Genomic DNA, 18052 nt, shown 5'->3' on the forward strand with positions numbered 1-18052 from the left:
GCGTTCTTAATGCAGTGGAGAGAACACATTGCAAATCCTTTTATGCTGTTATTTATGAAAGAAATGGGCAGAGGGACAGGGGAAGAACCACAGATATATAGGACTACAGATTCAGTTCCTCCTTAGAAATAGCGCTGCAAAAAAATCCCTTTAACACATTGTAAAAATGAGGATGTATTTCTTCATTTTTCTTATTTTATGGCGCAGGTTCCCTCTGATGAAAGTCATGCAGCAGCGAGAGCAGATTTGACATGAAATGGGTTCATAGTTCATAGTTTCACATTATCATCACCTATCTTACCAGTCCACAGGGTAATAATTTGTCCTTTTGTTTACAGGAAGTTGCAGAGTACTATTCCAAACACGCTCAGTCTTCACAGAGGTGGTACACTCCCCAAATAATTGAGGATCTTAAGGTATGTATGTAAGGACATTGTTGTATCGTTATTCATCTTGGAGACTTCCAAGTCTTTTTCCACACAGACCTTACATAAACATTACCACTATATGACAAACACAATAGAGAGCAGTGTAAATGTCTGTTATCAGTCATCAGGTCCAAGGACAAAATTTATTTAATATCCTGTATAAACACTGCACCTCCCTTCTGACTCAGCCACACACTGCAATCCATCATCGAAAGTTTCAATTCAGCAAAAATTTTACTTTCTAGCTTTTTTTTTTTTTTTTTTAATTAAAGCGTTGATCTGATCCAAATGTCTTAGCTCTGCTCTTCCTTACTAATGACTACTTTGAAGGAAGCATTCAAGTTGAGCACGTAGATAAACTCTGTATAATAACATGCATCTGTGTGTGTAGGTCAAAGCCCAGGAGGCAGGGCTGTGGAACCTTTTCCTGCCTGCAGTCAGCGGTCTCACTCAGTTGGACTATGCCTATATCGCAGAGGAAACTGGACGCTGCCTCTTTGCCCCTGAGGTCTTCAACTGCCAGGCTCCTGGTAAAACATCCTACATTGTGTCAGATTTTGGGATCATTTAGAGGCCATATACAATATTATGGGTCCCATATACAATATTATGGGTCCGTTTACTGACAAAAACGGACCCATAATATTGTATGGGTCCGTTTACTGAGAAAAACGGACCCATACAATATTATGGGTCTGTTTTTGTCAGTAAAATGAGCATTCTTGCAACCTTACCTTGCTCTTTGTTTATACAACCTAGATTATATTTTCTCATGTTCTGGATAGCACCCTCTGTAGTCAGGTCAATTCCCCTCCAAAGGTCAACTTCTCAGCCTTGTTTTTATCATAACAACCATGCTTGTTTATATTCGTCTGAATCATAAAACATAAAAATATCTACACCACTGGCCCTTTAAGCTGTTTGTCATATGATTTAAAATTCTGGGAAACGTATTTTTTTTCCACATTTATCTCATAATTTACTTGAAGATGGTGTATCTTGTGCTTCTTCACAGACTCAGGAAATATGGAGGTGCTGCACATGTTTGGCAGTGAGGAACAGAAAAAGAAATGGCTGGAGCCTCTACTCAGAGGAGAGATCCACTCCTGTTTCTGCATGACAGGTATTTCCATGACCGTGTCCACCTGCATCACACAAGGATTCTTGCTATTCAAGTGAAGTTAAATGTATTTTTATAAAGCGCATTTAAAAATATCAGGAGTTGACTAAAGTACTTTACGGACGTTTTTAAGATATGCGAAAATAAAACTAAAATAGATTAATAACAATATGACACTGAAAATTAAGGAGACAAAGGCAGTTTTATAAACATGTTGCTTTAGGCGAGATTTAAGAGTGCTGCAAAATAGGAAAGCTGGCTATCTCACAGTCTAGGAGCCGCAGTGGAAAAATTTCAGTCTCCTCAGTCTGGAAAGAGGAACACTGAAAAGTAACAAGACTGCTATCAACTCTGTAAAAGGCACGTTTGAAATTCAGAAACACTAGCTCACTGTGAGTAATTTGTCCCTGTTTTTCTCCAATTTGGTTTCCACACTGCCTGGAAACAGCAGCCTGCCAGAGGTGATTACAGTGGGTGTGAACCTCCCCATGGTTTTCATAAACACAGATGGTGATTAGTAGTGTTATGGGTTTGTTTTTTGTCTACAGTTTGGTTGATTTATTATGGAAAGGAACGAGAATCTCCATCTGTTTTTGTCCATCCGTTTCTGTGTCAGACTTTAAGAGAAGTTTCCTGTAGAGTTAAGGTATCAAAATGGTGTGAGCTCTCTATTTATATTAACCACTCTGCCTGTGGTTTAATTTGGAATCCAGAACTTTGGAAAAGATACAACATAAATCAAAATAAAGGAACTGGATATTGTTAGTCTGAGTCTCATTGCTTGTTATATTTTATTTGGAGTACAATTTGTATTTTGAGACTGAGCTGGCCTGTGATCCCTTCCCCAGAGCCTGATGTGGCCTCCAGTGATGCGACCAACATGAAGTGCACTCTTCATAGGGATGAAGACAACTACGTCATAAACGGCAAGAAGTGGTGGAGCAGTGGTAAGTCTGTTTCTATTTCCGTTAGATATATAAGGGAAAAACATTCTTTACAAAGACAGCAATTAGAGAGCTTAAGACTGGGTATAAAACAAGGGAGTCTCTTTTTGTCTGCCTTGTTCAACCTGCTTTAAAGTGTTTTGTGAGGCAAGACCCCTTAAACCAAAGAGTGTTTTTCAAATAGTAAACCTTAAAAGGTTATTGTCCATTATGTGCTCAAGAGCTCATATTGTCCATTATGAGCTCTTGAGCACATAATGGACAATAACCTTAAAAGGTTATTGTCCATTATGTGCTCAAGAGCTTTTCTCAGTTGGGTTTGTATGTAATCAAGATGTTCCTGTAACAAAGCACTACAGAGATAAAAGCTCACCCAAACTGCTAACATATGGACAAAAAAAAAGTGCAAATGACTCATACAGTAAACATTATATAACAAGCAAGTTTTCAGTGACCTTAAAAACTCTTTGATCCATTTCATTCTGGAAAGATGTTGCTGAGCAGCTTTGGTTTGTCAGCAGATTGGTGAAAGGTTACCTTGTCAACAGTTGACATTTTATCTTTAACTGATCAGTCATTGTTAGTGATTCAAGATGACGCTAAACACCCTTAAGATAAATGTTAATCTAACTGTAGATCTAAATCCGACAGTCACTATTCCCCTGAATTGACTGTAGGCTCGCATTCAGTGTGTTTATTCTCTGGAGGTTAAGATTAATTTGTGAGTCATGTGAGTCAGCATTCTTTAATCTTTGACCTTTGACTGGCTCTATAAATTAGTTTGTAAATTCAGAAGTAAAATTAAGCCTAAATATTAAATTGACAGTAATTGCTTAAATATCCAAAGCTCATGTTACTGTTTTTACATGTTTATCATGCACCTCTTCACCCACAATGAATTGAGAGATATTACAGATGTTTCCTCTGACACAGATGTGCTCAGAGGTTTTAAATCTGGGTTTAATGGAAAACAGTGGCCTGTTGTTTTTTTTTTTTTTTTGTTTGGTTTTTTTGGAATGTGAAGAGAATTTCGTCTTGTTATTGTAAACTTTCGGCAGTGTGGTTTGCCAAGAATGAATGGAATTTCCACTTTGAAATCAGTGTTTTTGTGAACTGCTTACTGTAGGTCTATCGTTAGTCTCTATTCTGAACAATTCTCTTTTTCTTAGAAGTGAAGTGGTCATCAGTAGAAAAAATCTTCAGGAGTTGTGTGTATGTACTCTGCCCGCATGAATACACAGTATCTCTCTGATAGGAAAGAATGCTGATCGTCTGTGGCTATTTCATACTTGCTGTGACCTGTGGTAGCTTTTTCATCAAACTGCATTGTTCTGAAATGGAAATTGAATGGTCTGCCCTTTTGCAGTGAGTCATAATGTCCACACACACAAACCAGCGTCACTTCCCAACCAAAGGGAAAGTAAAACTAGACAATGTTTTATTTATTTAAATTACATTAAATGGTTTTGCTATGGTAACTCATTCTTTATTTGTTGACGTGTTACCGGTGTTTCCCCAGTACACTGTTCAAGGCAGTTGGCAGCCTTCACAATGGGATCTGAGTGTTTATTTATTTGTACAGCCGATTTTCCCATAGAGAAACAGAAAGTGAAGTCTTCTTGTGCGGTTTTAATCCTGTGTTTCATTATGGTAATTACTCAGCAGTTCCTGCATCAAGGTGCAGTAGCTTTCTTCAAATGACTGCTTATTGTAATGGACCCTACCCTAACTTAAGCTTACTGGAAGTACTTGTTGGGAAAAAAAAGTGTTGCCTGTAATCAGCGTGCACTACATAATGATGCAGTTTTCTTCGTTGCTTTCCCTTTTTCCTTAAAGTTGTTTGTGGAACACTCAGAGTAGTAAGATGGGTGGGTTTGCAGATGTTACCATTGCTCTTCTGTGGTGTAGAAGACTGTCCCATGAGCATGATAATATACTGAAACAAATCCCAGATCTGTAATCTTTTATATTTAAGCCATAGGCATTTTATATTTCCATACACATGAACACAAGCACAGATGACGTACACGTTTAACTTTTATCTTTAAGCCATAGGCGTTTGTATTTCCATACACATGCACAGATGTACACATGTTTAACATTATAAGTAGCTGCTAGTGCAATGGGACTTACTCACGACTTTCCTTTCTTCAGGCTAAGTTAAGATCATTAAGTAAAACAGTCATGATTTGAGGTTATAGTTTAATGTTGAGAGATGTACTGTCTTCGAATGATCAGTTATTAGAAAAGCCTGATATAAATCTGTGCCAGACTATAATGCGTTCAAATGAAATGCACAGGCAGAGTTTAATGATGGCTTGTTAATACATAAATAAGTGGGGTCACACAAGATTCACAGCTTCCTTCAGTACTTGCTTAGTCTTGTGACATGCAACTTAATACTCGTATTACCAAGGTGCCTAGTCATCTCTTTCCTTGTAAACTATTGAAAGCCTAACCTAAACCTTTGTCTCTCCAGTCAGACACACCAAGTTTTTGTATTGTACAGTGTCCAGCTCCCACAGAGTTGTAACACACACCAAGCTGTAAGGTATTACAGTGAAAGGAGGATGACTAACAGGTACTGCAGTTACATTCAACAGATACTTTTGCCCAAAGCTGAAAGAAGAAAACTTAAAGCAAATAGAACAATGGAACAATTAAATTGCGCTATGTCTAGAGGTCTTCATAAGCGGGTCATGAGGTTTGAAAGCAGGCTTCAACATCGCACCTTTAACTCTTGGACTGTGGCTATCTAAAACTCTGAACCTGGATTTGATATACCTTATTAGGATTAGCTTGAGCCTAGTCATAATAGAAATGTTAAATCATTACATAGATCAATGGATTGGCCTCTGCTGCAAAACATTTGCTCCTTGAAGCTCATAATATTTAAATAAAAAAAAATTATTTGATCAAAAACACAATTTACGCTTAAAGATCCTTCAAGAAACTTGCCACTTTGCCGTTTCATAGTTTGATACCATGGAGAGGTCCTTCCTGCGATTTGATGATGTCTTTGTCTGCCAGATTTTATCGACTCAGTGGATCACCCAGTGTGCAAACAAGCCGTCCCTCATCCCTAAGCCACGGGATGTAATAAAATGAGATGCAGATGATCTAATGGAAGGCAGCGCAGACTGTAATGTTGAATTGGATTTGTTGTGAGGAACCAGAGTAGTACTTGGATCATCTTGAGTTTCAGCTGCATTTAATTTCAACAGATGCTGGTGGATGCATGTCATTGTCATGTTTATTTAACAAAATATATAATTTATACAAAATGTTTGGTTTTGTTAGTGCATATAAACTCACTGTACATACATATCTGTTACACTAACAATTAGTATTTATGGTTATTGATGTCTAGCTTGTATTACAAAAGATATGTAAATATATATATACACAGGCATATAATTTTGTATATGTGCTTACATGAAAATAGATGTGTTTAGAGTTAGTTTTGAGTGTTTAAATAGTAAAGGTGCTTGTGTCTTGGTCTTCTGAGTCAGATTGGGATTGCATTGGGGCACGTGTGTTCAGTGAAATCTCCACTGCCGGCTCCTCATTGACACCTCTTGGGTGTTTCCCAAGACGCTGGCCGAGGTGCTTGGCGGCCTTGAGGACGTGTCCCCTGAAGGTGGATCCGATGAAGGCATAGAGGACAGGGTTAATGCAGGCATGGGTCAGTGCCAGGCTCTCTGTCAGTTGAACAGCGTGATCCAGGCCCTTGCTGACCTCACAGTTGGTCACAAGGATGTAGATGACATCCATCGCTCGGACCAACTTTACCACGTTGTAGGGTAGCTGGGTGAGCAGGAATACGGCCACCACGGCCAGCAGCACTCGCAGCGTGCGCCATTTCCGGTCTCTCCGCACCCCAACTGCCTGGCTCAGAGCCCGCCCTACCCAGCAGTAGCACACTACCATGACCAAGAAAGGTAGCAAGAATCTAAGGGTCACCTCCATCAGCTCCAGGGCAGCCTTTGCAGGCCTTGCCATGCTGGGTGGGTAGATGGCTGTACAGGCCGTCCTATGGTGGGAGTGTTTCACTGTGGAGAAGATAAGTTCAGGAAGACCAAGGAAGCTGGCTACAGCCCACAAAACCACACACACCAGGAGCCACTGTCTTCTTATCCGGGTACTTGTCCCAGTCCTGCCCGCTGGATTTTGGGATACAGCGCGGTAGCGATCCACACTGATACATGCCAGCAGCAGCATGCCACAGCTGAAGTTGGTACTGTAGAGGAAGGAGGTGAGTTTGCAGGCTGCCGACCCAAGCTTCCAGCCATGGACAGCATCAGCAGCCCAGAAGGGCAGGGTGAAGAGAAGCAACAGGTCCGAAATGGCAAGGTTAAGGATGCACACATCTGTCAGGGTTCGTAGGCGTAACCTTGATGTGTAGACCACCACTACCAGGGCATTCCCAGCCAGACCGACCACCAGAGCCAAGGCATAGATGACTGGGAGGAAGACGCTGGCAAAAGAACGCACTGCCTCTTTGTCACAGAGACTGTGTTCGTAATTGTAATCGTAACTGTCATTTAAGCTGGAGTCTTCATCGTCATGATAATAGAAATCTTCCATTTTTTTTGCTGTACAGAAAAAAAAGAGTTCCATATTTTAAAACATTTAAATTTTCCCTTTTTTTATTTCTCATGTTGTGAGACACTCAGTGGACTATTGCATAGAAGTGTAACTTCTGTGTCATTTAACAGAGCAAGAACAATGTAAACCGTGATCTTCTTTTCATTGGAAACAGGAAAGAGGAGTTATTTCTGTTTTCTGCATCAAAGGAATCTCTCCTGCGTGGTTTCCCTAATGGCTTAAGCCCTGTCTGTCTGAACTTTGTGGGGGCTTGAATAACCACACTGAACACAGCTCTGAGGAAGAACAGCAGACAAGAAACTTCCAGATCCTCTAATTACCTTTTGAATTCAGCTAGTTTGCTTTCTATTTGTTACTAAGTGATCTACAGACTTTAGAAATGGCAGCCTCTGGTTTGTAGTTTGCAAACTTTATTTGACCGATGAACTCAAGGATCTTTTTGTACAGATTCAGATCCATTGCTTTTACTGTATGTGAAATGTGCTGGTCGTCCCATTGAAGGGAGACTGTTATCAGATCAAAAACAGATAATTCTTGTTGGACAGATGTCTTTACAATCCATTTAGGAACACCATGACAGAGTGACTTGTAGTTGTTGATTACACTTTAATCATTAAGATATAACTTTCATACTTCCTGTTTTATTCAGTTGACAAGTGTAATTTAGGTAACTGTGAAATCCAACTACAAAACACCTTACGTGACTGATGATATAATTCCTGGCCAGAGACCAAGATATTATGCGCAGAACATTTTGCATCTCGGGAGTATCCCTCTTGCTGCTAAAAGGACAACTGTCATTTAATGAAAGGTTTCCAGGTCTGTTATGTAATGAGTTGTTGTGTCCCTAATGGGAGGAGCAGGAGTTTTGAAACAGATGTTCATTGGAACTCTGAAATATGTTGACTATTCCGCTGCTGTCAACAGCTGCGCTTCATATGTAAAGGGAGCACAATAGGTTAATACAAGTTTTTATGTTTTATGGTGGTTTTTTGGGTTAAATACTGAGAAAAATTCCGGATTTCTGTTTTTGACCACATAAATGAGCATAAATTCAGATATATAATTTAGTAGTTAAATATAGTGATTAAAATTGTTTTGTTTGTACTGATGATAATTGGAAATACAACCCTTTGTGTACAACAATACAGATGTAAACAAACTTTAAACATTGCTGGAAAAATATAGTAATAGATTTATCTGTCTAGGGATATTTTATGTATTCAAAGCCCTGTCAGTCAGTTTAAGACCACAAGATTTTAGAAGTTACATTTTATTTAATGAAAAAAGGTATAAAAAGATTAGATAAATTAGGTGGACTAGGTAAAATCTAAAACAGCAGTGCTTACAAAATAATGATAAGCAAAACCCAAAGGACACAAACACAAACAGGGAGTAACCTACAGGCTAAGTTTGGCTGTTATCATGACCTCACTGTGTTTATAATACTGTCATAAAATATCCAGGACTTTGACTGTCAGTGTAAAACTAAAGTGAACCTTTGACTTGACTAAAAACAAGGCACAACACTTTTCCATACTGTTCTTGTAGTGTAATAAGTAATTTAAAATGTAGTTAGCTAGTTTGACAAAATTTACATGTTCAAGAAACCATAAGGTCCTAATAACAGTTCATATAAAAGTCTGTCAGCACATAACATGGTAAAGAATTGTTTTTATGTTCTTCTTGTCATAGTTTGACATATTGTGTAGTTAAAAATGTGACAAAATTCATAGGATTTTTCTTACCTTTGTCCCTTTTTTAAGATTTAGGTAGTTGATATTAATCCTTTTCTAACTGCACACAAACAGTTGTTATGAATCCTGAGCAGAAAACCTTTATGCACTGCAAAGTTGAAGTGACTGATCGCTTTGCTTCAGCCCGCCCCACTCCCTTCACTGCTAACACTCTCTTCACCACGTAGCTCTCTCTCCATGCAAGTGTGTGGGTGTGTGTGCGCCTTTGAGTGTGTGTGTCAGGATGAATGGCTACAGTGAATAAAAATTCCTCAAATCCTCGCTGTCTTTGCTTGTCATACAATGCATGCTGTACAATGCATGCAAAGCTCTGTACAAAGACAAGCTGTTTTTCAGTCTCAGATAAGTAGTGAACTGTTGATGTTGCACAGGGAGTGCCCTGATAGCTACCCTGTGTTCATGTATGTGCATGAAAAGAAATTATACAAGGATATTAAATAACATCTCAGATGGATCATGTTTGTCCCATTTGCAAAGGTTATGGGACAAGCATCATCATTTGCTGGGTATGCTGGAATGTTGTGTACATTGCTAACCAAGCTCATGCACATTAGAAAAGATCTGTGAACTCAACCATTTGAATTTAGATACTCGAAATTTCTGAATTTATGATGCTACAGCATTTTTGTTTCTTTGTTTTTTTTTCTTAGCAATACTGTTTCCTTCAGCTTCCTCAGAAACGCTCAACTGTTTTTATTACCCCTCTGACTCACTTTTTTGTTTACCTTTCTTCATGTGTCTGTCTATAAATAAATCCAATCAAAAGGGTTTGGGAACAAAAAGTGAATAAAAGTGTGTGTCCATAAAATTCCTCAAAGACAAATATTTTTGGCAACATAAAAAGGCATTGTCTTTTGTAGTGCGCCATACTGACAACTTCAAATATTTAGATGTCATGTTCCCAGGAAGACAGATCACTGGGCTGGGACAACTTTTTTTTTCTTCCAGTGATGATAAAACATGTATGGGCATGACTGTTGAATGACAGCAGGCCAGATCTCGTATCATCTTACGTAAAGGTTAACAGGAAAACCTGGCCTATCCCTGAGCCAAACAGGCTTTCCGAATTGTTGGGTGGAGTCGGGTGTAATTTTTTTTTGTGCTTTTGTTACAGTGCTGGCACAGTCAAGCAATGTTTGTTTAAATTTCTACAATCTGAGACACAGTTTAAATACTTAACAGTGTCAGATTGTTTAACTGTCCACATGTACTCGTGCTGTCATTCTGTGAATATTCAGACTATTGATGTCTTGTCTGTAGAAATCTGGTGTCCATATGTCCTGTCCTCCGGGGACAATTTTGCCACTTTGACAGAAATATGAACAGGAAGGGAGAGCATTGGTCACCCTGTCTGTGCCTGAGGGATCTGAGATCACAAGGAGGACTTTGTCTATTTTTCTTCTCTGTATGGTCTAAAAGTGGACTTCCAACCAGGGAAGGTATTCTGCATTTGGCCAAGAATAATCTGTGCACTGCGGCTGTCTGGTTATCTTTCACATCATTTTATTTTTGCCCTGTGTTGTGATATAAAAGTGATATACATTATGTCTCTTTGATGTTGTCCTCTAGAATAAGTATTGTACAGGGTTTAAATACAACCCTGTGTGTACAACAATACAGATGTAAACATACTTTTAACATTGCTGAAAATGAGATTTTAGATCATACTGTGGTATGGTGTCAAAATATGCCAAAGAAGTCATACTTTAGTAAGGCCTCAAAATGTCATAAAAAACTTCATAGTATATTAAGGCATCAAAATATGCCAAAAAAAGTCATACATTAGTAAGGCCTCAAAATTTCATAAAAAACGTCATAGTATAGAAAGGCGTCAAAATCGGCCAAAAAAAGTCATACCTTAGTATGACCTCAAAATGTCATAAAAAACGTCACAGTATAATAAGGCGTCAAAATCGGCCAAAAAAAGTCATACTTTAGTATGACCTCAAAATGTCATAAAAAACGTCACAGTATAATAAGGCGTCAAAATCGGCCAAAAAAAGTCATACTTTAGTATGACCTCAAAATGTCATAAAAAGCGTCAAAGTATAATAAGTCAAATTTTTTTTTGGCCTCAAAATGTCATAAAAAACGTCATAGTATAGTAAGGTGTCAAAATCGGACAAAAAAGTCACATTTTTTTTCGACCTCAAAATGTCATAAAAAATGTTATAGTATAGTATGCCGTTTTTTTCGGCCAAAAAAAGTCACAATTTTTTTCGACCTCAAAATGTCATAAAAAATGTCATAGTAAAGTAAGGCAACAAAATCGAGCAAAAAAAGTCAAAATTTTTTTCGACCTCAAAATGTCAGAAAAAACGTCATAGTATAGTATGCCGTTTTTTTCGGGCAAAAAAAGTCAAAAAATTTTTCGACCTCAAAATGTCATAAAAAACATCATAGTATAGTATGGCGTTTTTTTCAGCCAAAAAAAGTTAAAAATATTTTCGACCTCAAAATTTCACAAAAAACGTCATAGTATAGTATGGCGTTTTTTTTTAGGCCAAAAAAAGTCAAAAATTTTTTCGACCTCAAAATGTCATAAAATACGTCATAATATAGTATGGCGTTTTTTTTCGGGCAAACAAAGTCAAAAATTTCTTCGACCTCAAAATGTCATAAAAAACGCCATAATATAGTATGCCGTTTTTTTCGGGCAAAACAAGTCAAAATTTTTTTCGACTTCAAAATATAAAAATTGTCATAGTGTAGTAAGGCGTCAAAATCGGCCAAAAAAAGTCAAAAAATTTTTCGACCTCAAAATGTCAAAAAACGTCATAGTATAGTATGGCGTTTTTTTCGGGCAAAAAAAGTCAAAAATTTTTTCAACCTCAAAATGTCAAAAAACGTCATAGTATAGTATGCCGTTTTTTTCGGCCAAAAAAATTCAAAATTTTTTTCGACCTCAAAATGTCAGAAAAAACGTCATAGTATAGTATGGCGTTTTTTTCGGCCAAGAAAAGTCAAATTTTTTTTCAACCTCAAAATGTCAAAAAAACGTCATAGTATAGTATGGCGTTTTTTTCGGCCAAAAAAATTCAAAATTTTTTTCGACCTCAAAATGTCATAAAAAACGTCATAGTATAGTAAAGCAACAAAATCGGCCCAAAAAAGTCAAAATTTTTTTCGACCTCAAAATGTCATAAAAAACGTCATAGTATAGTAAGGCAACAAAATCGGGCAAAAAAAGTCAAAAAAATTTTCGACCTCAAAATGTCTCAAAAAACGTCATAGTATAATATGCCGTTTTTTTCGGGCAAAAAAAGTCAAAATTTTTTTCGACCTCAAAATGTCATAAAAAACGTCATAGTATAGTAAGGCAACAAAATCGGCCAAAAAAAGTCAAAAAATTTTTCGACCTCAAAATGTCAGAAAAAACGTCATAGTATAGTATGGCGTTTTTTCCGGCCAAAAAAAGTCAAAAATTTTTTCGACCTCAAAATGTCAAAAAACGTCATAGTATAGTATGGCGTTTTTTTGGGCCAAAAAAAGTCTAAATTTTTTTCGACCTCAAAATGTCATAAAAAACATCATAGTATAGTATGGCGTTTTTTTTTCGGGCAAAGAAAGTCAAACATTTTTTCGACCTCAAAATGTCATAAAAAACGTCATAGTATAGTATGGCGTTTTTTTCGGGCAAAAAAAGTCAAAAATTTTTTCGACCTCAGAATGTCAGAAAAAACGTCATAGTATAGTATGCCGTTTTTTTCGGGCAAAAAAACTCAAAATTTTTTTCGACTTCAAAATGTCATAAAAAACGTCATAGTATAGCATGGCGTTTTTTTGGGCAAAAAAAGTCAAAAAATTTTTCGACCTCAAAATGTCATAAAAAACGTCATAGTATAGTATGCCGTTTTTTTCGGCCAAAAAAATTCAAAATTTTTTTCGACCTCAAAATGTCATAAAAACGTCATAGTATAGTTTGGCGTTTTTTTCGGCCAAAAAAAGTCAAAAAATTTTTCCGACCTCAAAATGTCATAAAAAACGTCATAGTATAGTATGGCGTTTTTTTTGGGCAAAAAAAGTCAAAATTTTTTCGACCTCAAAATGTCATAAAAAACGTCATAGTATAGTAAGGCAACAAAATCGGCCAAAAAAAGTCAAAAATTTTTTCGACCTCAAAATGTCAAAAAACGTCATAGTATAGTATGCCGTTTTTTTCGGCCAAAAAAAGTCAAAAATTTTTTCGACTTCAAAATGTCATAAAAAACGTCATAGTATAGCATGGCGTTTTTTTCGGGCAAAAAAGTCAAAAAAATTTTTGACCTCAAAATGTCATAAAAAACGTCATAGTATAGTATGCCGTTTTTTTCGGCCAAAAAAAGTCAAAAATTTTTTCGACCTCAAAATGTCATAAAAAGCGTCATAGTATAGTAGGGCAACAAAATCGGGCAAAAAAAGTCAAAAATTTTTTCGACCTCAAAATGTCTCAAAAAACGTCATAGTATAATATGCCGTTTTTTTCGGGCAAAAAAAGTCAAAATTTTTTTCGACCTCAAAATGTCAAAAAACGTCATAGTATAGTATGGCGTTTTTTTCGGCCAAAAAAAGTCAAAAAATTTTTCGACCTCAAAATGTCATAAAAAACGTCATAGTATAGTATGCCGTTTTTTTCAGTCAAAAAAAGTCAAAATTTTTTTTTTCGACCTCAAAATGTCAAAAAACGTCATAGTATAGTAAGGCGTTTTTTTCGGCAAAAAAAAGTAAGAAATTTTTTCGGCCTCAAAATGTAATAAAAAACTTCATAGTATAGTATGGCGTTTTTTTCGGCCAAAAAAAGTCAAAAAAAATTTCGACCTCAAAATGTCATAAAAAACGTCATAGTATAGTATGCCGTTTTTTTCGGCCAAAAAAAGTCAAAAATTTTTTCGACCTCAAAATGTCATAAAAAATGTCATAGTGCAGTAAGGCAACAAAATCGGCCAAAAAAAGTCAAAAAATTTTTCGACCTCAAAATGTCAAAAAACGTCATAGTATAGTATGCCGTTTTTTTCGGGCAAAAAAAGTCAAAATTTTTTTCGACTTTAAAATGTCATAAAAAACGTCATAGTATAGCATGGCGTTTTTTTCGGGTAAAAAAAGTCAAAAAAAATTTCGACCTCAAAATGTCATAAAAAACGTCATAGTATAGTATGCCGTTTTTTTCGGCCAAAAAAAGTCAAAAATTTTTTCGACCTCAAAATGTCATAAAAAATGTCATAGTGCAGTAAGGCAACAAAATCGGCCAAAAAAAGTCAAAAAATTTTTCGACCTCAAAATGTCAAAAAACGTCATAGTATAGTATGCCGTTTTTTTCGGGCAAAAAAAGTCAAAATTTTTTTCGACTTTAAAATGTCATAAAAAACGTCATAGTATAGCATGGCGTTTTTTTCGGGTAAAAAAAGTCAAAAAAATTTTCGACCTCAAAATGTCATAAAAAACGTCATAGTATAGTATGCCGTTTTTTTCGGCCAAAAAAAGTCAAAAAATTTTTCGACTTCAAAATGTCATAAAAGACATCATAGTATAGTAAGGCAACAAAATCAGATAAAAAAAGTCAAAAATTTTTTCGACCTCAAAATGTCACAAAAAACGTCAGAGTATAGTATGGCGTTTTTTTCGGCCAAAAAAACTAAAAAATTTTTTCGACCTCAAAATGTCATAAAAAACGTCATTGTATAGTATGGCGTTTTTTTCGGCCAAAAAAAGTCAAAAAAAAATTCGACCTCAAAATGTCATAAAAAACGTAATAGTATAGTAAGGCAACAAAATCGGCCAAAAAAAGTCAAAAATTTTTTCGACCTCAAAATGTCAAAAAACGTCATAGTATAGTATGCCGTTTTTTTCGGCCAAAAAAACTCAAAATTTTTTTCGACTTCAAAATGTCATAAAAAACGTCATAGTATAGCATGGCGTTTTTTTCGGGCAAAAAAAGTCAAAAAAATTTTCGACCTCAAAATGTCATAAAAAACGTCATAGTATAGTATGCCGTTTTTTTCGGCCAAAAAAATTCAAAAATTTTTTCGATCTCAAAATGTCATAAAAAACATCATAGTATAGTAAGGCAACAAAATCGGGCAAAAAAAGTCAAAAAGTTTTTCAACCTCAAAATGTCACAAAAAACGTCATAGTATAGTATGCCGTTTTTTTCGGCCAAAAAAAGTCAATATTTTTTTCGACCTCAAAATGTCAAAAAACGTCATAGTATAGTATGCCGTTTTTTTCGGGCAAAAAAAGTCAAAAATTTTTTCGACCTCAAAATGTCATAAAAAACGTCATAGTATAGTATGGCGTTTTTTTCGGCCAAGAAAAGTCAAAAAATTTTTCGACCTCAAAATGTCATAAAAACGTCATAGTATAGTATGGCGTTTTTTTCGGGCAAAAAAAGTCAAAAACTTTTTCGACCTCAAAATGTCATAAAAAACGTCATAGTATAGTATGGCGTTTTTTTCGGGCAAAAAAAGTCAAAAAATTTTTCGACCTCAAAATGTCACAAAAAACGTCATAGTATAGTATGGCGTTTTTTTCGGGCAAAAAAAGTCAAAAAATTTTTCGACCTCAAAATGTCACAAAAAACGTCATAGTATAGTATGCCGTTTTTTTCGGCCAAAAAAAGTCAAAATTTTTTTCGACCTCAAAATGTCACAAAAAATGTCATAGTAGAGTATGGCGTTTTTTTTTTTCGGCCAAAAAAAGTCAAAAATTTTTTCGGCCTCAAAATGTCATAAAAAACGTCATAGTATAGTAAGGTCTCCAAATCGGACAAAAAAAGTCAAAAATTTTTTTGACCTCAAAATGTCACAAAAAACGTCATAGTATAGTATGGCGTTTTTTTCGGGCAAAAAAAGTCAAAAAAAATTTCAACCTCAAAATGTCACAAAAAACGTCATAGTATAGTATGGCGTTTTTTTCGGCCAAAAAAAGTCAAAATTTTTTTCGACCTCAAAATGACATAAAAAACGTCATAGTATAGTACGGCAACAAAATTGGCCAAAAAAAGTCAAAAATTTTTTCAACCTCAGAATGTCAAAAAACGTCATAGTATAGTATGCCGTTTTTTTCGGCCAAAAAAAGTCAAAATTTTTTTCGACTTCAAAATGTCATAAAAAACGTCATAGTATAGTATGGCGTTTTTTTCGAGCAAAAAAAGTCAAAAAATGTTTCGACCTCAAAATGTCATAAAAAACGTCATAGTATAGTATGCCGTTTTTTTCGGCCAAAAAAAGTCAAAAAATTTTTCGACCTCAAAATGTCATAAAAAACGTCATAGTATAGTATGCCGTTTTTTTCGGCCAAAAAAAGTCAAAAATTTTTTTAACCTCAAAATGTCACAAAAACTGTCATAGTATAGTATGGCGTTTTTTTCGGCCAAAAAAAGTCAAAAATTTTTTCGACCTCAAAATGTCATAAAAAACATCATAGTATAGTAAGGCAACAAAATCAGGCAAAAAAAGTCAAAAATTTTTTCAACATCAAAATGTCACAAAAAACATCATAGTATAGTATGCCGTTTTTTTCGGCCAAAAAAAGTCTACATTTTTTTCGACCTCAAAATGTCAAAAAACGTCATAGTATAGTATGGCGTTTTTTTCGGGCAAAAAAAGTCAAAAAAATTTTCGGCCTCAAAATGTCATAAAAAACGTCATAGTATAGTAAGGTCTCCAAATCGGACAAAAAAAGTCAAAAATTTTTTTGACCTCAAAATGTCATAAAAAACGTCATAGTATAGTATGCCGTTTTTTTCGGCCAAAAAAAGTCAAAAATTTTTTCGACCTCAAAATGTCATAAAAAACATCATAGTATAGTAAGGCAACAAAATCAGGCAAAAAAAGTCAAAAATTTTTTCAACCTCAAAATGTCACAAAAAACGTCATAGTATAGTATGCCGTTTTTTTCGGCCAAAAAAAGTCAAAAAAATTTTTCGACTTCAAAATGTAATAAAAAACGTCATAGTATAGTATGCCGTTTTTTTCGGGCAAAAAAAGTCAAAAATTTTTTCAACCTCAAAATGTCAGAAAAAACATCATAGTATAATAAGGCAACAAAATCGGCCAAAAAAAGTCAAAAAATTTTTCGACTTCAAAATGTCATAAAAAACGTCATAGTATAGTATGGCGTTTTTTTCGAGCAAAAAAAGTCAAAAAATGTTTCGACCTCAAAATGTCATAAAAAACGTCATAGTATAGTATGCCGTTTTTTTCGGCCAAAAAAAGTCAAAAAAATTTTCGACCTCAAAATGTCATAAAAAACGTCATAGTATAGTATGCCGTTTTTTTCGGGCAAAAAAAGTCAAAAATTTTTTTAACCTCAAAATGTCACAAAAAATGTCATAGTATAGTATGGCGTTTTTTTCGGCCAAAAAAGTCAAAAAATTTTTCGACCTCAAAATGTCATAAAAAACGTCATAGTATAGTATGCCGTTTTTTTCGGCCAAAAAAAGTCAAAAAATTTTTTGACCTCAAAATGTCACAAAAAATGTCATAGTATAGTATGGCGTTTTTTTCGGCCAAAAAAGTCAAAAAATTTTTCGACCTCAAAATGTCATAAAAAACGTCATAGTATAGTATGCCGTTTTTTTCGGCCAAAAAAAGTCAAAAATTTTTTCGACCTCAAAATGTCATAAAAAACATCATAGTATAGTAAGGCAACAAAATCAGGCAAAAAAAGTCAAAAATTTTTTCAACATCAAAATGTCACAAAAAACGTCATAGTATAGTATGCCGTTTTTTTCGGCCAAAAAAAGTCTACATTTTTTTCGACCTCAAAATGTCAAAAAACGTCATAGTATAGTATGCCGTTTTTTTCGGCCAAAAAAAGTCAAAAATTTTTTCGACCTCAAAATGTCAGAAAAAACGTCATAGTATAGTAAGGCAACAAAATCGGCCAAAAAAAGTCAAAAATTTTTTCAACCTCAAAATGTCAAAAAAAAAAACGTCATAGTATAGTATGGCGTTTTTTTCGGCCAAAAAAAGTCAAAAATTTTTTCGACCTCAAAATGTCACAAAAAACGTCATAGTATAGTATGGCGTTTTTTTCGGGCAAATAAAGTCAAAAATTTTTTCAACCTCAAAAAGTCACAAAAAACGTCATAGTATAGTAAGGCAACAAAATTGGGCAGAAAAAGTCAAAATTTTTTTCGACCTCAAAATGTCACAAAAAACGTCATAGAATAGTAAGGCAACAAAATCGGACAAAAAAAGTCAAAATTTTGTTCGA

The 18052-nt window shown here is 35.2% G+C and overlaps 2 protein-coding genes across 2 annotated transcripts in view; one reads left to right on the forward strand and one right to left on the reverse strand.

Moving 5' to 3' along the window:
* The window catches only part of acad11 (acyl-CoA dehydrogenase family, member 11), a 45186-nt gene that overhangs the window by 3902 nt on the left and 23232 nt on the right, over positions 1-18052 (forward strand). Inside the window, exons 10-13 of the mRNA XM_041066106.1 lie at positions 339-416; positions 820-958; positions 1444-1551; positions 2397-2495. Of these exons, the coding sequence (XP_040922040.1) occupies positions 339-416; positions 820-958; positions 1444-1551; positions 2397-2495 (424 nt within the window). The remainder of the gene's footprint in view (positions 1-338; positions 417-819; positions 959-1443; positions 1552-2396; positions 2496-18052) is intronic.
* ackr4b (atypical chemokine receptor 4b) lies at positions 5728-9013 on the reverse strand. The gene is made up of 2 exons (XM_041066108.1): positions 8849-9013; positions 5728-7087 (listed from the first exon to the last, which is right to left on the reverse strand). The coding sequence occupies exon 2, from the start codon at positions 7077-7079 to the stop codon at positions 5964-5966; it is 1116 nt and encodes a 371-aa protein (XP_040922042.1). The 5' UTR covers positions 7080-7087; positions 8849-9013; the 3' UTR covers positions 5728-5963.

Source organism: Toxotes jaculatrix, chromosome 20, assembly GCF_017976425.1.
Source record: "Toxotes jaculatrix isolate fToxJac2 chromosome 20, fToxJac2.pri, whole genome shotgun sequence".
NCBI lineage: Eukaryota > Metazoa > Chordata > Actinopteri > Toxotidae > Toxotes > Toxotes jaculatrix.